Below are 14,778 nucleotides of genomic sequence, written 5' to 3'. Positions count from 1 at the left end.
GAGTTAATTGCAGTTCATTTATTAAAACCACCTTGTCGAGCACATTGACATACAAAGGAGTTTAAGTAGAATTAAATTAAGTGATCGGCTTCATATTTCATCCTGTTGTTAACACAGACACACTAAACTATTATGGGATATGTGGATATTTTATTGCCTGTTTGGGATAGACTTCATAGATATGAGGAATGTACAGAGGGTAACAGCTTCTACTGTGAGGCATTTTTCCTCCTCCTTTTACAACATGGGTGTGTCAACTGGACTTCTTATCTCAGCTCTACTACTTTTTCCTTTAGCGTGTTTACGTTGGCACCAGAGAACTCGTGTACCTGAAAGAAGAGGGTTAAAAAAAATAAATAAAAAATCATTAAACATTCACATTTTTCCATTTACTGAGCAATCTTAGAATTCATTGGCAAAAAGAGGAAGACCATCAAGTAATATTAAACAATCTCCAGCCAGCTGATTTAGCAACTAGCTTTTAGCAGATTTAAATGTAAGCGTTTGTACTAACAGTTCCAAAAACAAAGAGGAGAGAGTGATTTCAGCACAAATTAAAGCGGTTTTTCTGAGCTGGTCTGTGAATTAGCCAAAAAGAAACACTTAAAAACACTCCGACTTACCTTCTGGTTATTCTTGTAAAAGTGGAAGGTGGGCATGCAGCTGATTCCACAAGATGAGCTCACATCCTGAAAGACAAAGCCAAAACATCAGATGAACCGACTGTCATAAATATTAATGTCTCCCCACATGTGGGCAGTTCAGGCCAAAACATGAAAACAAATTCATTACAGAGTGCCCGAGACTCAGCCTGCCTGCATCGGACCTCTGCTTTGCCCGTTTCACCTCTGGAAAAAAAATTACTCTGAATTTGACTTTTACAGACTTAAACTACAACAAACGGCAAGGTTTGTTTATGACTGCGGTCTGTACAAAAACAAGCAGCCATTGATGGACGGTCACCCGAGTACGCTTGGATTTGTTCCAGCAGGCAGTGACTCGTTTTACGGACCTAGAAACCTATGCTGGTTAATGATCTGGCAACATGAAAACAAAGTCACACGCAGGTGACAACATTTCTCAAGAGCCAAAGTATTTACAGCTTCACTGAAATTTAAATTGAATCCATTTCAATTACTTCCGTTTTAAAAAGGTCATCAGTACTTCTAAGCCCCGTTTCCATTCGACTCTGATCAATTGGCGTTCGTGGCACTACCTAAAGTGCGTTGTCATCATCATAGCAACGCATCAGAGCATCCCACGACATAATTAATATGCGACATGAACGCTACAAAAAAGGCAGCCATCGAAGCAAGAATATACCTGCTGCTCGGTCTGTTGCTTTTCGTCAGACTCGGGGATCACAGCGTTATTTTTGTAGCCATTTCCCTTGTTGCCGGGTTTCAAAAATAGTGGTTTTAATTTTCGTGAATGAGACGCTCTCATGACTCACCAGCCAATACTACTGACCAGCCAATCGGTGACATGCAGTGTGACGACGTCATGCTAGGATCGCTTGGAACCCTGAGCGAGAAGGTACTAAAAAAGCGACCTTGTGAAAACCGTGGTGAACCGTGCAGAGTAGGTACTAATGGAAAAGGGGCTCCAGTGTATCTGCTGACTTTCCAAACATTTTAGAGGTCAGATTAATTAACAATGAGAAGTTTATTGAAGATTGACAGTTATTTCCATCTCCATATTTTTGGAGAACCAGACTAGCTTAGCATGATTTTTTTTCTTTAAGCTTTGTTGTAGCGCCTCAGATCGCCCAACTGTCTCAAACTAATTTAGCTCTGTTCAAGTCAGCTTTCTTCTGATTTGCAAACAGAAGGTTTCATTGGAAAGTAAATGGTGCTTGCTTTGGATACCCGCTTTAACATTACAGAGCCAGGAGTAGAAAAATAAAACTGGGACCTCATTTAAAACTAGCCAAAAAAAATAAAATAATGTTTTCCAGCTTAACAGGTCCGACGTGGCATCAAAGGCTCATGTTTACAGCTTCACAGATCAGACACTACATGGAGTCTGGCCAGAGGCTGGAACACCCTGCATGTGTAAACGCAGGCCTCGAGTCAGCATGCGTGTCAGAGGGTTACCGCATGTGGCTGCAATACACCACCCTACCAGAAGCTGCAATCCCTCCATAACAGCGCAGTTACTGTTTATAACAATTATCAAGCAAAGGTTGCTGTGGTTACAAAAACCTGTGCACCGTGGTTTGTTGTTACATGAGCCAGCTGTGGTTCCTGGTGAAGGGATTGTGTATATGGCTCACAATGACTCACACCAGGTCAAAACTACAAACCTGTACAAACAAGGTGCTTCATAACTCTCCCACTAAGATTATGTCACCACAGATTCCTGGCATAGGCTCAAATATGTCTTGGGTTTGATGTGAAAGTGGAAAAGTTCATTAAATTATTATTTAAAAAACAAAACAAAACAAAGAGTCCAACTCAGGCTTACCTCTGCCTCATCGACGTCCACCTTCAGGAAAATCACGTTCTTGTTATCGTCATCAGCCGCCATTTGCTGCAATACAGGAAATCAGTGAGTTGACCAAAATGCATGTACAGAATGTAACTGGTGCAGGTTAAATAGAGAAATTTCTAACAATCCAAGTCTTCTGTTTCCACTTAATTGCCATGGAGTCTTCCAAGTGAAATACATTTTCCTGCTTCGCACAAATACAAGTGTTTAAGAAGCAACCAAGGGTTTGCATTTGTGTTCACACCACTTACAGCAAACAGTGGGGCAATCTGTTTGCAGGGGCCGCACCATGTGGCTGTGAAGTCCACCACCACCAGCTTGTCTCCAGCTTCCTTCAGGATGCTCTGGAACTCTTCCTAGAGAAGAAAGAAGAAACAAAAACCAGACATGCTTTTAAACATGTCACAATGTCAAGGACTACGACAGCTAAAAAGCTACATTTCAGATGTTAAAAAATAAATAAAAATGCAGTTTTGTGTAAGCGTTGCTGTCCGCTTCCCTCGTGAACACTGCCTGATGCCGTTTTAACACACGGGATCCAGATTTCAGCACAACACTTTCAGTTTGGTAAATTTAGACTTCAGTATGCTGAAACATGACCACATTACTTGAGGGTTTAAACCAGAAGCAAATGATACACATCAGGTTTTTTTTGGCCTTTTGTTTAGTGCCTTTGCGTGCAAGACTGATCATTACAGAAATGAATTTCCTGTTATTCCATACACTTGAATATATTTTATGCCGCGGCAAATGAAACCCTGACGACTGTATAAAATACAAAGGTAGAGTGTTAAATAAAAAGTGGGGATTCTCGTCTCTCATGCTTCACTTTCCAACTCTTTATCAACCAGTATAGCAGTGCTGTTTTCCGAGGCTTCCTCACATTTCTCTGTAAGCTTCAGAGTTTATTTATGGCGTTTTCACCATAAAAAAAATAAATAAATAAATAAAAATAAAAACCCATGATGCATTCGTGATTTGAAGCCATAAAAACACTTGTCCTGATACTTTACAACTCGCTCTCCGTTCACTTCCGAAGCAATCATGGCACCAACAGCGGCTATAAACACTAAAGTGCAATGTCCTGGCTGAGAGAAAAGCAAACAGCCGTCCACACCTACCCATCCTGCAGCACCCAGGGAACACGCGTGGCCTGCTGTCCAGCACTTTGATAGCTCCGAGCTGTTACGTGTGCTAGCAGCCCTTAGCATCTTATCCCCGGACTATCTACCCATCAATGCGGCGTAGTTCACGCTAGAGCAGCGTGGTTTAAGTCAGAATCGACTCAGGTGGCCGACAGTTTAGTTTACTTTCCCCTAGTTTTGCTAGCGCTGAGTGCGCGTCTCGCTACAAGATGGAAGGGTGCGGCAGACTCATAGTGAAGGTTAGCTGCATCCATTTACAGTTATTCTAGCGATCAGAGAAGCAACTATACACGCTTACTCTAGATGTGTCACACACACAGAGTGGTTTAATCCAAAACGATGCTTAACTTTGTAAGATAACGCCACAAAATTCCACAAGATGGGCTCAGCTAACATGGAGAATGAATCACGAGAGGGAAACATGCGCGCGGCTCCGGCAAAAACAGCACGGAGCGTGAAAAGACAGTAAAAACAGCATTTCAAAAAGGGAAAGAAAGTGCAGAAAGCAGCGTAAACAAACTTACCAGGTTTTTCACTTCGCGAACCATACTAACGTCCGATGAACAAGCCTCAGAGAACACAACTAGCTACCAAGTTTCCGAATGCCCTATTTTAAGCAGACACGCCGCGCTTTTAATGACAGGCGCGTACAGTTAGCCGTCAAAAGGCCGGTCAAACGGAAGTCACTGTACAGTGATTTACAAAATAAGAGCCAATCAAGGTTTCGGTCAAGGTTTGAGCGACTAAAGCGTTGGCTTTGCCGTGTCTGTAAAACGCCTTAAAATATCATTTAATTCGTCACAGAATTTATCTTAATATATAGTTTGTTTTTGTGTCGTATCGAGTATTCAAACCGCTTTCCCCCCAATGAATACGTTTATTTTGAAAGGAACGGTTTTACCTAAAAGGGTGTGAGAGAGCCGCCATTCGACATTTATCTTCTTTACATGTGTCACAAATGTTGTTTCTTCCTTTTTTCTAAAAGATGAATCAGACCGTATACACAACAAAAACGTCGTGTTTACAGTTTTGTATGTTTGTATTTAGACAATTATTGATAGGCTACTTCTAAAAAAAAGTTTTAAATTTAATATAGGATTTTTTTTATTATATGTGATTTATACAAGCATTATTAGATTTATTTATAGAGCTTGGTAACTGTTATATGTTTAAATATTTGTAGTACTTGAATTTTGCGGTTTCACTGTAATAACGAAGGTTGACCAAAGAAAGTCAGGATGACTTGACAAATTCCAGCTTTACCGTAAGTGAGTGAGTATGCGTAGCTCAAATTCACTGCCGGGAGGTAACGCCCCGTACATGATCTTTCGTCATTACGTCACCACGTCACAACAATAGAGTTGGGGGGTTTTTTCCCTGGATGTATCGAGCTGACCTATGAGTGTTATTTATATATGTGCGTGCAGAAAGGCAGAGCAAAAGCACGTTGGCTTTACAACTACATTTACATTTCTATTTTTTCCCCTCAATCCAGGCACCAAATGTTAAGTAGCAACAGTGAGTCTTATGCACTTTGGTATGGAAATATAGACATTTGCATTCCTCGGTGATTTCCCATTAAACTCTTTCCAGATGACCTCACAGGTGAGGAGCTTTCAGCTCCACAAAGTAACTTCTTGCGAGACTTCTCATAACTTACCATTTACTTGAGACACGCACACACTAACCGTCTGAATAAATACATTAACCTGTAATGATGATAATATCAGGATGTGAGGCAAATAACATGGTTTATTTTGCATCAAAATTTCTCTATATTCAGAAAATATTTGGTGGTGCTAACAGTTTTTTTGTGTATTAATTTAATGTGTTTTATCACATCTGTATAATTTCTGTGACTGGTGTATGGTACTGTAAAGTACTGCTTCTCTTCAGAGTGCCATTACTCATTAGTGTTTTGGCAGTTGCCTATATAGGCCTAGGACCCCCAGATGCATAGAAAACTCTTAGCCCTGTAGGTGCACAGAGTCCTGGTACTATAAATGACTATAACAGATTTACAGCAGCATGTGTAACCATGGAGCTCACCCTCAACACAACCTTATGAAATTCTAATGGCCATCTAAAAATACAGCCTGTTTCCTGATCAAACAGGAGTAATTGCAGTCTAAAACATGAGCACATGGAATGATGAATGAATGCAGCAGCTACAGAGCTCCACGTCTTACCCTGGGATTTGCTTACGTGACAGAATAAGAATCCTGTGCACAGAGCCATCAACTCTTTCTCTCTTCATCAGTGAAACTGCCCTCTGCGACGCACTTTCTCCTGGACGATGAGGATGGCAGCACTGTGCAAATCACCAAAACCTAACAAGTTAAACAACCACTGCTGGTGTTTCAGGGTGCATTTATCATTTTTTGTTATCAGTCTCAGTCAATCGCTATAAAACAGACTAAACCACAGTGGCTTATTGTGAATATAACAATTTATTACTAAATCTGTCATTCATATGTAAGGTTGTTTAAAATTATATCAGTTATTAGTAATGCTGGCTCTCTTGCATTGAACTCTTGTTTCTCCTCAGACTGCGACGACGGCCTTGCCGATGTTTTCTCCCTGCAACATCCCCATAAAAGCAGCCGGCATGTTTTCAAAGCCTTTTGTGACGTGCTCCCGACACTGCAGTTTGCCCTGTGCACACACATTAAACGGATCAGAAATAAGTGTATATGTTTACTTAAAGGAAATCATCCAGCATCATAAAAACTAAATAACTAACCTCTTTCACCCATGCCAAGAGTCTCCTAAGGGTTTCAGGGTGCTTGTGCTGCCACCTGGTTATCAAGAAGCCCTCCATCTTCAGTTCCTTGATGATCATAATGACATAGGGGTACAGCCCTAAAAGAAAGATATTTCAAAATAAAAATATGACTTTAACATAAACTCCAAGGAAACAACAATTTATGTCTTTGACTGTCTTGTGGCGCCACAGCTATTAGGGATCTTCAGCAGTGCAGCAGCTCCCTCTAGTGGAAAAAGGCATTAATACCTGAGACATTGCTGTGAGTGTGTTGACTGAATTTCACTAATATGGAAAGGTTGTTAAAACTTGAAGGATTTCCTCTTGCAGTACTACTTTAAATGTATATTCCTTGTGCTGTGGTGCAGATCCTGTCTGAAGGTAAAGTCAGAAAACCTTCAAGAGTTTTGAAAATAAAAAGTAAATTAGGGCAGTAACACACCTGTCTGGGGTTCACTGTCATTGTAGGTGGAGATACTTCCACACACAGCTATTCTTCCAAAGTTCTTCATCTGCTGCAAGACAATGAATGAAGAAGGGCCTCCCACCTAAAAATCAAAGATCGAGAGAAGAGCTCAGCAGTGATTAAATATTACATGCAAGCTTGAAACTGCACCACCACTGCTCACGTTCTCAAAGAAGCAATCGTATCCTTCAGGTGAAGCCTTCCTCAGAGCCTCCTCCAGGGAACCCACAGTTTTGTAGTTGAAGGCCTCATCAAATCCCAGCTCTTTGAGAAAAACCACTTTGGCATCAGAGCCTGCCGAGCCCACCACCTTACAGCCCTTGATCTTGGCGATCTGTCCCACCACGGAGCCCACCGCTCCAGCTGCAGCGTTCACCAGCAGGGTCTCACCTTTCTGGAGTCCCAACACTTCTTCTATCCCATAAACAGCCGTCACTCTGCAGAGAAACAGAAACAGTAAATCCAGCTGTTTTGTTTCATTTTGGACTTAAAACTCTTTGGGCTTCATATAAACTCTAATTACTTTTTTTTTTTTAAAGGTAATTAATTAGTGCATGTATAATGACTTCAGCTCACAAGCAAGAGAAAACACCTGGAAATTCCTACTTTTTCTTAAAAGGCTATTTCTGCTTATTACTAACTCTGTTGTCTATTAGCACTTTTAGCTGTGAACTAAGAGCAAATGAACTTTAAAATGCTAAATTCATATGATCCATGCAGGTGACTTAAATCTGTCTTACCCGGGCATCCCGATGGCACCCAGAGCCAGAGACAGGGACACATCTTTAGGCCACTCAGGCAGGATGGGAGTGAGGCCGGTCCCATCACTGAGCGTGTGGGTTCTCCACCCACTGTTACTCACAACGTGGCTTCCCACAGGAAATCCTGGATGTTTACTCTGGATCACTCTAAAGGAAAGAAAATAAAAGCATCTGTCAACCAAGTGATTGGTCAGCTGTGGTCACCTCCGTCTGAGCTAAACCGTCTGAGATTCACTGACACTAGAGTATTGATAAGTATGACTCTATACACATAGTGTTTATACTGTCTGGGTGTAAGAAACAGTTTATACCCAAAAGACAGTAACAGGAACATTTTTTAATATCTATAGATCTTTTATTATAAGATATCTGTCAAGTCTGTCTATCATAGCCTCTAAAAAGAGATGTAAATTCCAGGTCTGAAAATAAAGCCAGTGCCTTAATGTTGTATTCTTTTTCCTGGCCAATAGAGGGCAGCCTTGTTTTTGGAAATAGCCGGCCCACAGCAGTGATTCCCAAAGTGTGGACCAAGCACCCCTGGTGGACTGTGAAGGTACTGCAGTCGGACTTATTGCGTTTGTCTTGAAGTTCGTCCCAGTGGCAGGTACATTGAGTACAAAGCAATAATTTGGCAAGTGTTGCTAAAGAAGGTCATCAGGTTAAAGTGCAATTTACTCAACAGCCACACTAAAATGAATCTGAGCACTTATCTAAATTCACCTTAGGTTCAATCATCAAAAACTGTAAGCAAATATTATTGAAGATGGATGGCAGCCTCGGTAATGTGCTCTGTTGTAGTTCCTTTGTTTTCGTTAGTCCACTGTTTTTGACTGACTGCTTTAATCAGTGTAGAACTGCAAATCAGTTCACCCACATCAATTTTCCAGCATTTTGCTCAGAGTTTTTCTGAACTCTTTACCCGATCTATGCTTCTCCACTGAATCTATGTAGAGCCTTACAACATAGCCTCTACATAGCTTTGGTAATAAACAGCAGATGATCGCTGTTTCATTTTTCAGTACACATCAGAATCACATCACAACAGATAAAAGGAGTTTCCGACCGTTAGTGTGTGGGTGATCGTGGCAAGAGTTGGCAGTTCGCCTTGTAATCAGAAGGTTGCTGGTTTGAGCCCCGGCTTGGACAGTCTCGGTCGTTGTGTCCTTGGGCAAGACACTTCACCCGTTGCCTACTGGTGGTGGTCAGAGGGCCCGGTGGCGCCAGTGTCCGGCAGCCTCGCCTCTGTCAGTGCGCCCCAGGGTGGCTGTGGCTACAATGTAGCTTGCCATCACCAATGTGTGGATGACTGAATGTAGTGTAAAGTGCTTTGGGGTCCTTAGGGACTAAGCGCTATACAAATACAGGCCATTTTACCATTTGTGTTTCGTACTTGGCTACTTGACTTCCAATCATCACATCTCCCTCCTTCATGCTGATTTTGCTGAACAACCTGTTGAGACCAGCAATGTGTTATAGAGGATATGTTTTAGCTTTTGAGAACAACAAAGTATTTTTATCAGAAGTCTTAATTATAATGAAAATAACTGAAATAAGTTGTTCTGTTCTCTTCCCACCTCATGTATGGGTCAACACTGAGAAACACCGCTTCCAGTAGCACCTCTGCAAACAGAAGCGCACACATTTAAAGCGCTACGTGTGTAATTTTTAAGAAACACTAAAGAGCATGCATTCCTGCTCAAGCCATAAGTAAAGAGAAGAAACAAACTCGCCTTACCTCCATCTTTGGGCTCAGGGAGTTCCTCCACCTTCAACCCAAAGTTGCTTTTCTTTGGGAAGCCATCAAAATACTTAGTCATTACCCATGACTTAGCTTTGACCATGATTCTTCTCTTTATGGCAGCTGCAAAAAAGATTTTCCTTTAGTGTTATCAAACTCAAAGGACAGAAATGCTGTGTCATCCAGAACTGTGCAAATACAAGTTTAATGAAAAAGCTAAAGAATAACTATTTTTATTACACATTTACTCGGTGTAATACTGTGTATGTGGTACTACCTTTATTTATCCAGACTTCACGTCAGCATTGTTGCGGCTCAACCAACCAATGGCCGCGGCAGGCTAAACATGAGGACACAGATGACACGCAACAATAAACACATAAAATACACTTCTGTACCATTTGCTCCTTTTATTCCACATGCAACTGTCCAATATACAAATCAGTGCCTGGGATTAACTATTAAACAAATGCACAGATTGCACAAACAAATAACTGCAACTCACCAATAACTGCACTAACTACTATGTCAAATTACAACTTGGTCTATGGTATCAATTAGTGCACAAATATACAAAAACCATTAAGTTCCAGTTAAAATACATCAAAATCATTCAAGCTGCGGCCAACAGAAAGTTTTGCCTCATGCTCACCCTACCTTTCTGCTCATCAACATCAGGTGGCGTGAACAGGTGAGTGCAACCACATTTATCATCTACCACACCCATGAGACACGCCCCACACCCGTGCACCAATACAGTGAGTCCATTTAAACCAACCCACTTAGTCAAACAGGAACAACTCATATGGCTCCTACAAGCATATTATCCACCATTGATGGTTTACAGTCTGCCAAAAACTTTCTCTGGTGCCCTGAAAACCTCACCTTTGTCTCCCTTTCTTTAAGTTGCATTAACAACAATAACGAGAGAAAAAAACACAGAAGAAGAGTTGATGTCTTCTACTACTTTTTTCCAAACACTTTAGGCAAAGAAAAGAGAGACCACCTAAATTAAATGTAATTATCACATACTTATTAAAAGCTAGCTTCCAATATATTAAGTTTCTAATAAGGCCAATGACCAGGTAAAGCATGTGGCAGTGTTTCTATTTAACACAAGCTACCTTGTTATTTCTTTAGAAGGACAAGCTAATAACTTTATTTTCAAATATAAAGCCAAACTAGATTTTACCATTTACCAGGCCACTAATCTGTTTTACGGCGTTTCACTTTCACAATAAAACTCGTATCTAAGCACAATTTTTAACAAATGAAATATTGGTTAAATCTAAAAGCAGTTTGCTTATGTTAAGATTTGACGTTAACAGCTGCACATTCAGGAAGAGTTTAGGCTCTTATCTAATGGCTGCAAATCTCACTTTTCCATTATAAACGAACAACAATACATTTCACTGAGAGATTTTTATATAAGGTTTTTAACGCTGTAGGGTTAATTTTTAAGTAACATGAGCTGAGAGGCAGCATGTAAACAGGGTATTAGTGATATGAACGCTAGGCTAACACTGGCCAGCTAGGAAGTTTATAAACTGAGTAAGAGTAAATATTTACTCACCAAATCAGTGTAGAATCAAACAATCTCTTGAGCTGAAGCTTCTCCTGCTGCATCCAGGTTTGCTCAGCATAGCCCATAAAAAAGTAGCTGCCATGAACATGTGGACTGATCTGTGTAGTGATGCGCGAATCATGAACGAATCGTTCAATACTCGAGAATCACTTTACTGACTCATGAATCATGATTCACAAGCCCAACTGACTCATCCATGTTGCTCAGAGGCGGAGCCAGACATTTGAAACACCCGGGGCTTAGCCCTAAAGGGTGGTATGCATGTGGGATTTTTTTCTTTTCTTTTTTTTTGGGGGGGGGTAGAAATGACTGAGATCAATAGGGTCTGTTTTGAGTTTTGTTCAAAAAAGAATGACTTCATATAGGAAAAAATATATCAATATATCACACCTTAAGCTAGGTTTTTAATTAAGCAGCAAGGCAGAACAAAGTCAGGGCTGTATCAAGACACGAGGACTAAACCCCAATTCAATCAGACCCAGAACTGATCCGGTATTAAAACAGGACTACAACAGTTCAAAATCAGGACTACTGAGGACTTAACCAAGACAGAATCAGAAACAGAACTAGATGATAGTAGCACTAAAAATCATCATAGACCTGCACTACACTTATTTTTTAATTCTACCAAAGTCCACTATTTAGATTGAGAAAAGTTTATATAATTATTTAGCCTTGTTGTGCAAACAAGCCTGCATAACTTAATAAATATAGAATTTGAAAAATAACAAACCTAAAAAGAAACACTAGGTACGAGATACATGAGGACCTATGATACGGTGATACTTTTGGTAAACAACCATTTGACTAACATGTGTGTCTCACCTGCTCTTGTTCATCTCTGCTCCTCTCTCTCCCTCTGACAATCAAGCCAAACACCAACATCATCAAATATACAGTTGAAACCAGATATTTATGTACTCTTCAGATAAAAACACTTTTTTAATTGTAACATCAAATCAGACAAAATGTTTATTTTTTTAGATTGATAAATATAAAAAACATAGTTGTTAACCCTGGATGGCCCTTAAAAATGCATCCCTTTAGAGCCCTGGGGACCAAAAATGGTCCCGCCCCAAAAGTGCAATAAAAAGATTATATATTCATATTTTTTTCCACTTTAAATTGGTCAGTCTTTTAAAACTACTTCTCCCTGAAATATTCATATAAAGTTTTAATTATATTTTCATTGTTTTAACCCTTTAAATCCCAGTTTTATTACATGAGCGCCCTGTTTTTTAGCCCCAAAAAACAAAAAACTAAATATTTTCCAAAAAAAACATTTGAAGTAATATTTCTTTGTTATTATAATTAGGCCTTTAGATGGACTAAAGATTGGCACCAAGAGTCATTTCGATCGCCTTTTTTTTTTTTTTCAGGACCAGAAAATGGTCTCCAGGCGGCAAATGCTCCTCCTCTAGGCCGAAATAAGTGCATGTTGCCGGGGTAAGTCGCGACGATCACCGGGGCACGATCACCGGGGACTGCTTTTTCCAGCCCACACGTCCGATACCACGTGACAACAAATACGTCATTTCCTGTTGACTAAAAAAAAAATGCACCCTCTCATGGTCCTAGGGACCAAAAAATGGTCCCGCCCGATCAGTGGGCGAAGCCGCTGCTGCACGCCGGAAATGAGGCTTCATTTCCCGCAGGTCTGTCCAAGCAGCCCGCTGTTTTCCAGCAGGGATCAAATGTGGAGCAAGGGCGCCACCCGGTGGACAAATAAAAAAATTACAACTCTAAGGCTCATAGACCAAAACGAAACGGAAACATAAGTAATCACCAAGACATTAACGGTAATAATTCTGCAGTGAAAAATAGCGTTTATAATGGAAGTCAATGGGCCAAAAATGGTCCCTAGGGCTCTAAGAGGATGTGTATTGTTAGCTTAGCCACTGAAGCTAATTTAAGGAAGTCAGACTTGAATTTTGAAATGAAATTATGCCAAACTTTTTTTTAGAGAATTTGGCTATATTCCATTCAACACAGTGCAAATGGCTTGTAACTGAAAAACTAAAGGGACCAAAAATGGTCCCAGGGCCAAAGAAGGGTTTAACTTTAGGAGTAAAGAGAGAAATTATCTGTATTTCTTAATTGCAAATGGCACCAAATTGTATTCAAAACTGAGCCACACTTATGGAGCTCCACAGTTCTTTTCCTGGTGTTTTGGTTGACATCTCTTGATTTTCCCATTTCAAAAAAACAGGCTCTGTGTTTTTCCTTATATGCATCCACAGCTGTGCCACCAATTTACTCACATGGACTCTACTAACCTATCAGAAGCTTCTTCAGCTCAGAATGGAATCGTCTGGAGTTTTCTTATTAATTAACAATAAACTTAGTGTATATGTACTCCTAAATTTGATGAAAGTGATTAAAGTAGACAGCTCCCTCTTTTTATTCTGACATTTAACTAATTCAAAAGATATTTCAACATTTATTTATCTAAAACAAAAGTTTACTCTAAATTGATGTTTAACAGTAAAAAAAAGTTTTTATGTTTTCTCCATAAAGTGTATGTAAATATCTGGTTTAAACTGTGAATATACTGCTGTGTATTGAAATTCCTCTGGTTTTGCATAGATATACTGAACAACATCCGAAGCATAATATATAAAATAACATCTACCTGAGTTTTTTCTTTGAAAGAAGCTCCTTATGTCCTTGTGTTCATCAGTACACAACTGAAACCGATTTAGAGAGTTTGTTTAGCTGTGGAGGGTAACAACTGAAAATATGAAATGTAAGCTAAGACTCTAAAAAATCAGCATTGCTGTTCGGCTTTTTATTTATCCATTTGTTGATTCACTCGAAGAGCAAGTAACGCAACCAAGTGATCAGTTTGATATCAATCTTTTGTGATACACCGTCATATTTACATTATTAGTTCAGTATGAATGATTTGCTTTGGTACCTGGTCAAACTTAAGCTCTCCTCTGTCTGCAGCAAACTCGCAGGCAGCAGCTTCTCCCCCCTCGCTCACATGGGTGCTGTGCTCAGTCGTAAAAGTGCAAGACCGGTCTCGAGACATCCAACTCTACTGGCTTCATGGACAGATAGAGCTGGGTGTCATCTGCATAGCAGTGAAAATGTATGCTATGTCTTCTAATGATGCTGCCTAAGGGAAGCATGTATAATGTAAACAGAATTTTAGAAATGTTTTTGCTCTTTTTTGCTCTATAAAATAGTTTGTTTGTTTTTTTTAGAATCATTCATCTTAGCAGTAGGATTTACATGAAAAGAGAAACAAATTAAATTTGAGTGAAAATGTACATTTTTTGCACTCTCTGGTCGACTGACTCAGTGAATCAAATGACTCAAAAAATCGATTCACTTTGGTGAGTGACTCATTAAAACTCGAATCAGTAAAAAGAATCAAATTTACCATCACTAGATCTGTGTGCGGAAGGAGGAAAGCAGTGACATGGCATTTTCAAACCATATAATTTTATCATTCCGCTGAATGGATCCTGCCCTCTGTCCGTTTCTCTACAGAGTAAATGTACTTAGTTACATTCTACCACTAAAAAGCAAAATTTTCAGCTTACTTAGTTTTTCTTATTCAAGCAAACTCAAATAAACTGAGTTGAGTCAGTTAATTAAATAAATATTTATTACACATGTAATTAATTAATTACACATTAATTAACTGACAAAGTCAAATGGACTAATCATGCATGTAACTGTGTCACTATATATCAGCATTAACAGGACCTCAGTTTGGTATTTCAGAAAGTTGCTGATCTCAGACCTGCACAGCTTCTATTTTCAACACTGAATACACTCAGCTGCATGAGGACATGATGTTTTTTTTGTTTGTTTGGTT

General features: G+C 39.7%; 2 protein-coding genes across 4 annotated transcripts; both read right to left on the bottom strand.

The window, feature by feature from the left end:
• Positions 1 to 3: 3 nt before the first annotated feature.
• Positions 4 to 4,301, bottom strand: LOC146580082 (thioredoxin-like). Its single transcript, XM_085266677.1, has 5 exons — positions 4,160 to 4,301; positions 2,742 to 2,846; positions 2,467 to 2,532; positions 624 to 689; positions 4 to 329 (listed from the first exon to the last, which is right to left on the bottom strand). The coding sequence occupies exons 1-5, from the start codon at positions 4,181 to 4,183 to the stop codon at positions 267 to 269; spliced, it is 324 nt and encodes a 107-aa protein (XP_085122803.1). The 5' UTR covers positions 4,184 to 4,301; the 3' UTR covers positions 4 to 266.
• A 1,773-nt stretch (positions 4,302 to 6,074) lies between these two features.
• Positions 6,075 to 10,040, bottom strand: LOC146580081 (prostaglandin reductase 1-like). 3 transcript variants are annotated; one of them, XM_085269564.1, is made up of 11 exons: positions 10,022 to 10,040; positions 9,642 to 9,704; positions 9,362 to 9,487; positions 9,201 to 9,246; positions 9,017 to 9,076; positions 7,606 to 7,773; positions 7,256 to 7,302; positions 7,029 to 7,129; positions 6,842 to 6,947; positions 6,379 to 6,497; positions 6,075 to 6,290 (listed from the first exon to the last, which is right to left on the bottom strand). In XM_085269564.1, the coding sequence occupies exons 3-11, from the start codon at positions 9,465 to 9,467 to the stop codon at positions 6,180 to 6,182; spliced, it is 864 nt and encodes a 287-aa protein (XP_085125690.1). In that variant the 5' UTR covers positions 9,468 to 9,487; positions 9,642 to 9,704; positions 10,022 to 10,040; the 3' UTR covers positions 6,075 to 6,179. The 3 variants fall into 3 exon arrangements, with proteins under 3 accessions (XP_085125690.1, XP_085125688.1, XP_085125689.1); XM_085269562.1 differs by having other exon boundaries at positions 7,029 to 7,302; XM_085269563.1 differs by lacking the exon at positions 10,022 to 10,040 and adding an exon at positions 9,870 to 9,937 and having other exon boundaries at positions 7,029 to 7,302.
• Positions 10,041 to 14,778: the final 4,738 nt, after the last annotated feature.

Source organism: Mchenga conophoros, linkage group LG3, assembly GCF_057382185.1.
Source record: "Mchenga conophoros isolate Kocher_MC1m ecotype Shallow Benthic linkage group LG3, M_conophoros_male_GT1.1, whole genome shotgun sequence".
NCBI lineage: Eukaryota > Metazoa > Chordata > Actinopteri > Cichliformes > Cichlidae > Mchenga > Mchenga conophoros.
This window is presented reverse-complemented; position numbering and strand designations above follow the sequence as displayed.

Coding starts and splice junctions, on each gene's coding strand:
- LOC146580081 (XM_085269562.1), bottom strand. CDS start 9,467: ATGGTCAAAGCTAAGTCATGGGTAATGACTAAGTATTTTGATGGCTTC. Junction 9,077..9,200: donor AGTGTTGACCCATACATGAG/GTGGGAAGAGAA, acceptor TGGTCTCAACAG/GTTGTTCAGCAAAATCAGCA. Junction 6,498..6,841: donor TGACAGTGAACCCCAGACAG/GTGTGTTACTGC, acceptor TCTTTCTTTTAG/GGCTGTACCCCTATGTCATT.
- LOC146580082 (XM_085266677.1), bottom strand. CDS start 4,183: ATGGTTCGCGAAGTGAAAAACCTG. Junction 2,533..2,741: donor AGATTGCCCCACTGTTTGCT/GTAAGTGGTGTG, acceptor CCTGTATTGCAG/CAAATGGCGGCTGATGACGA. Junction 690..2,466: donor TGGACGTCGATGAGGCAGAG/GTAAGCCTGAGT, acceptor TTTGTCTTTCAG/GATGTGAGCTCATCTTGTGG.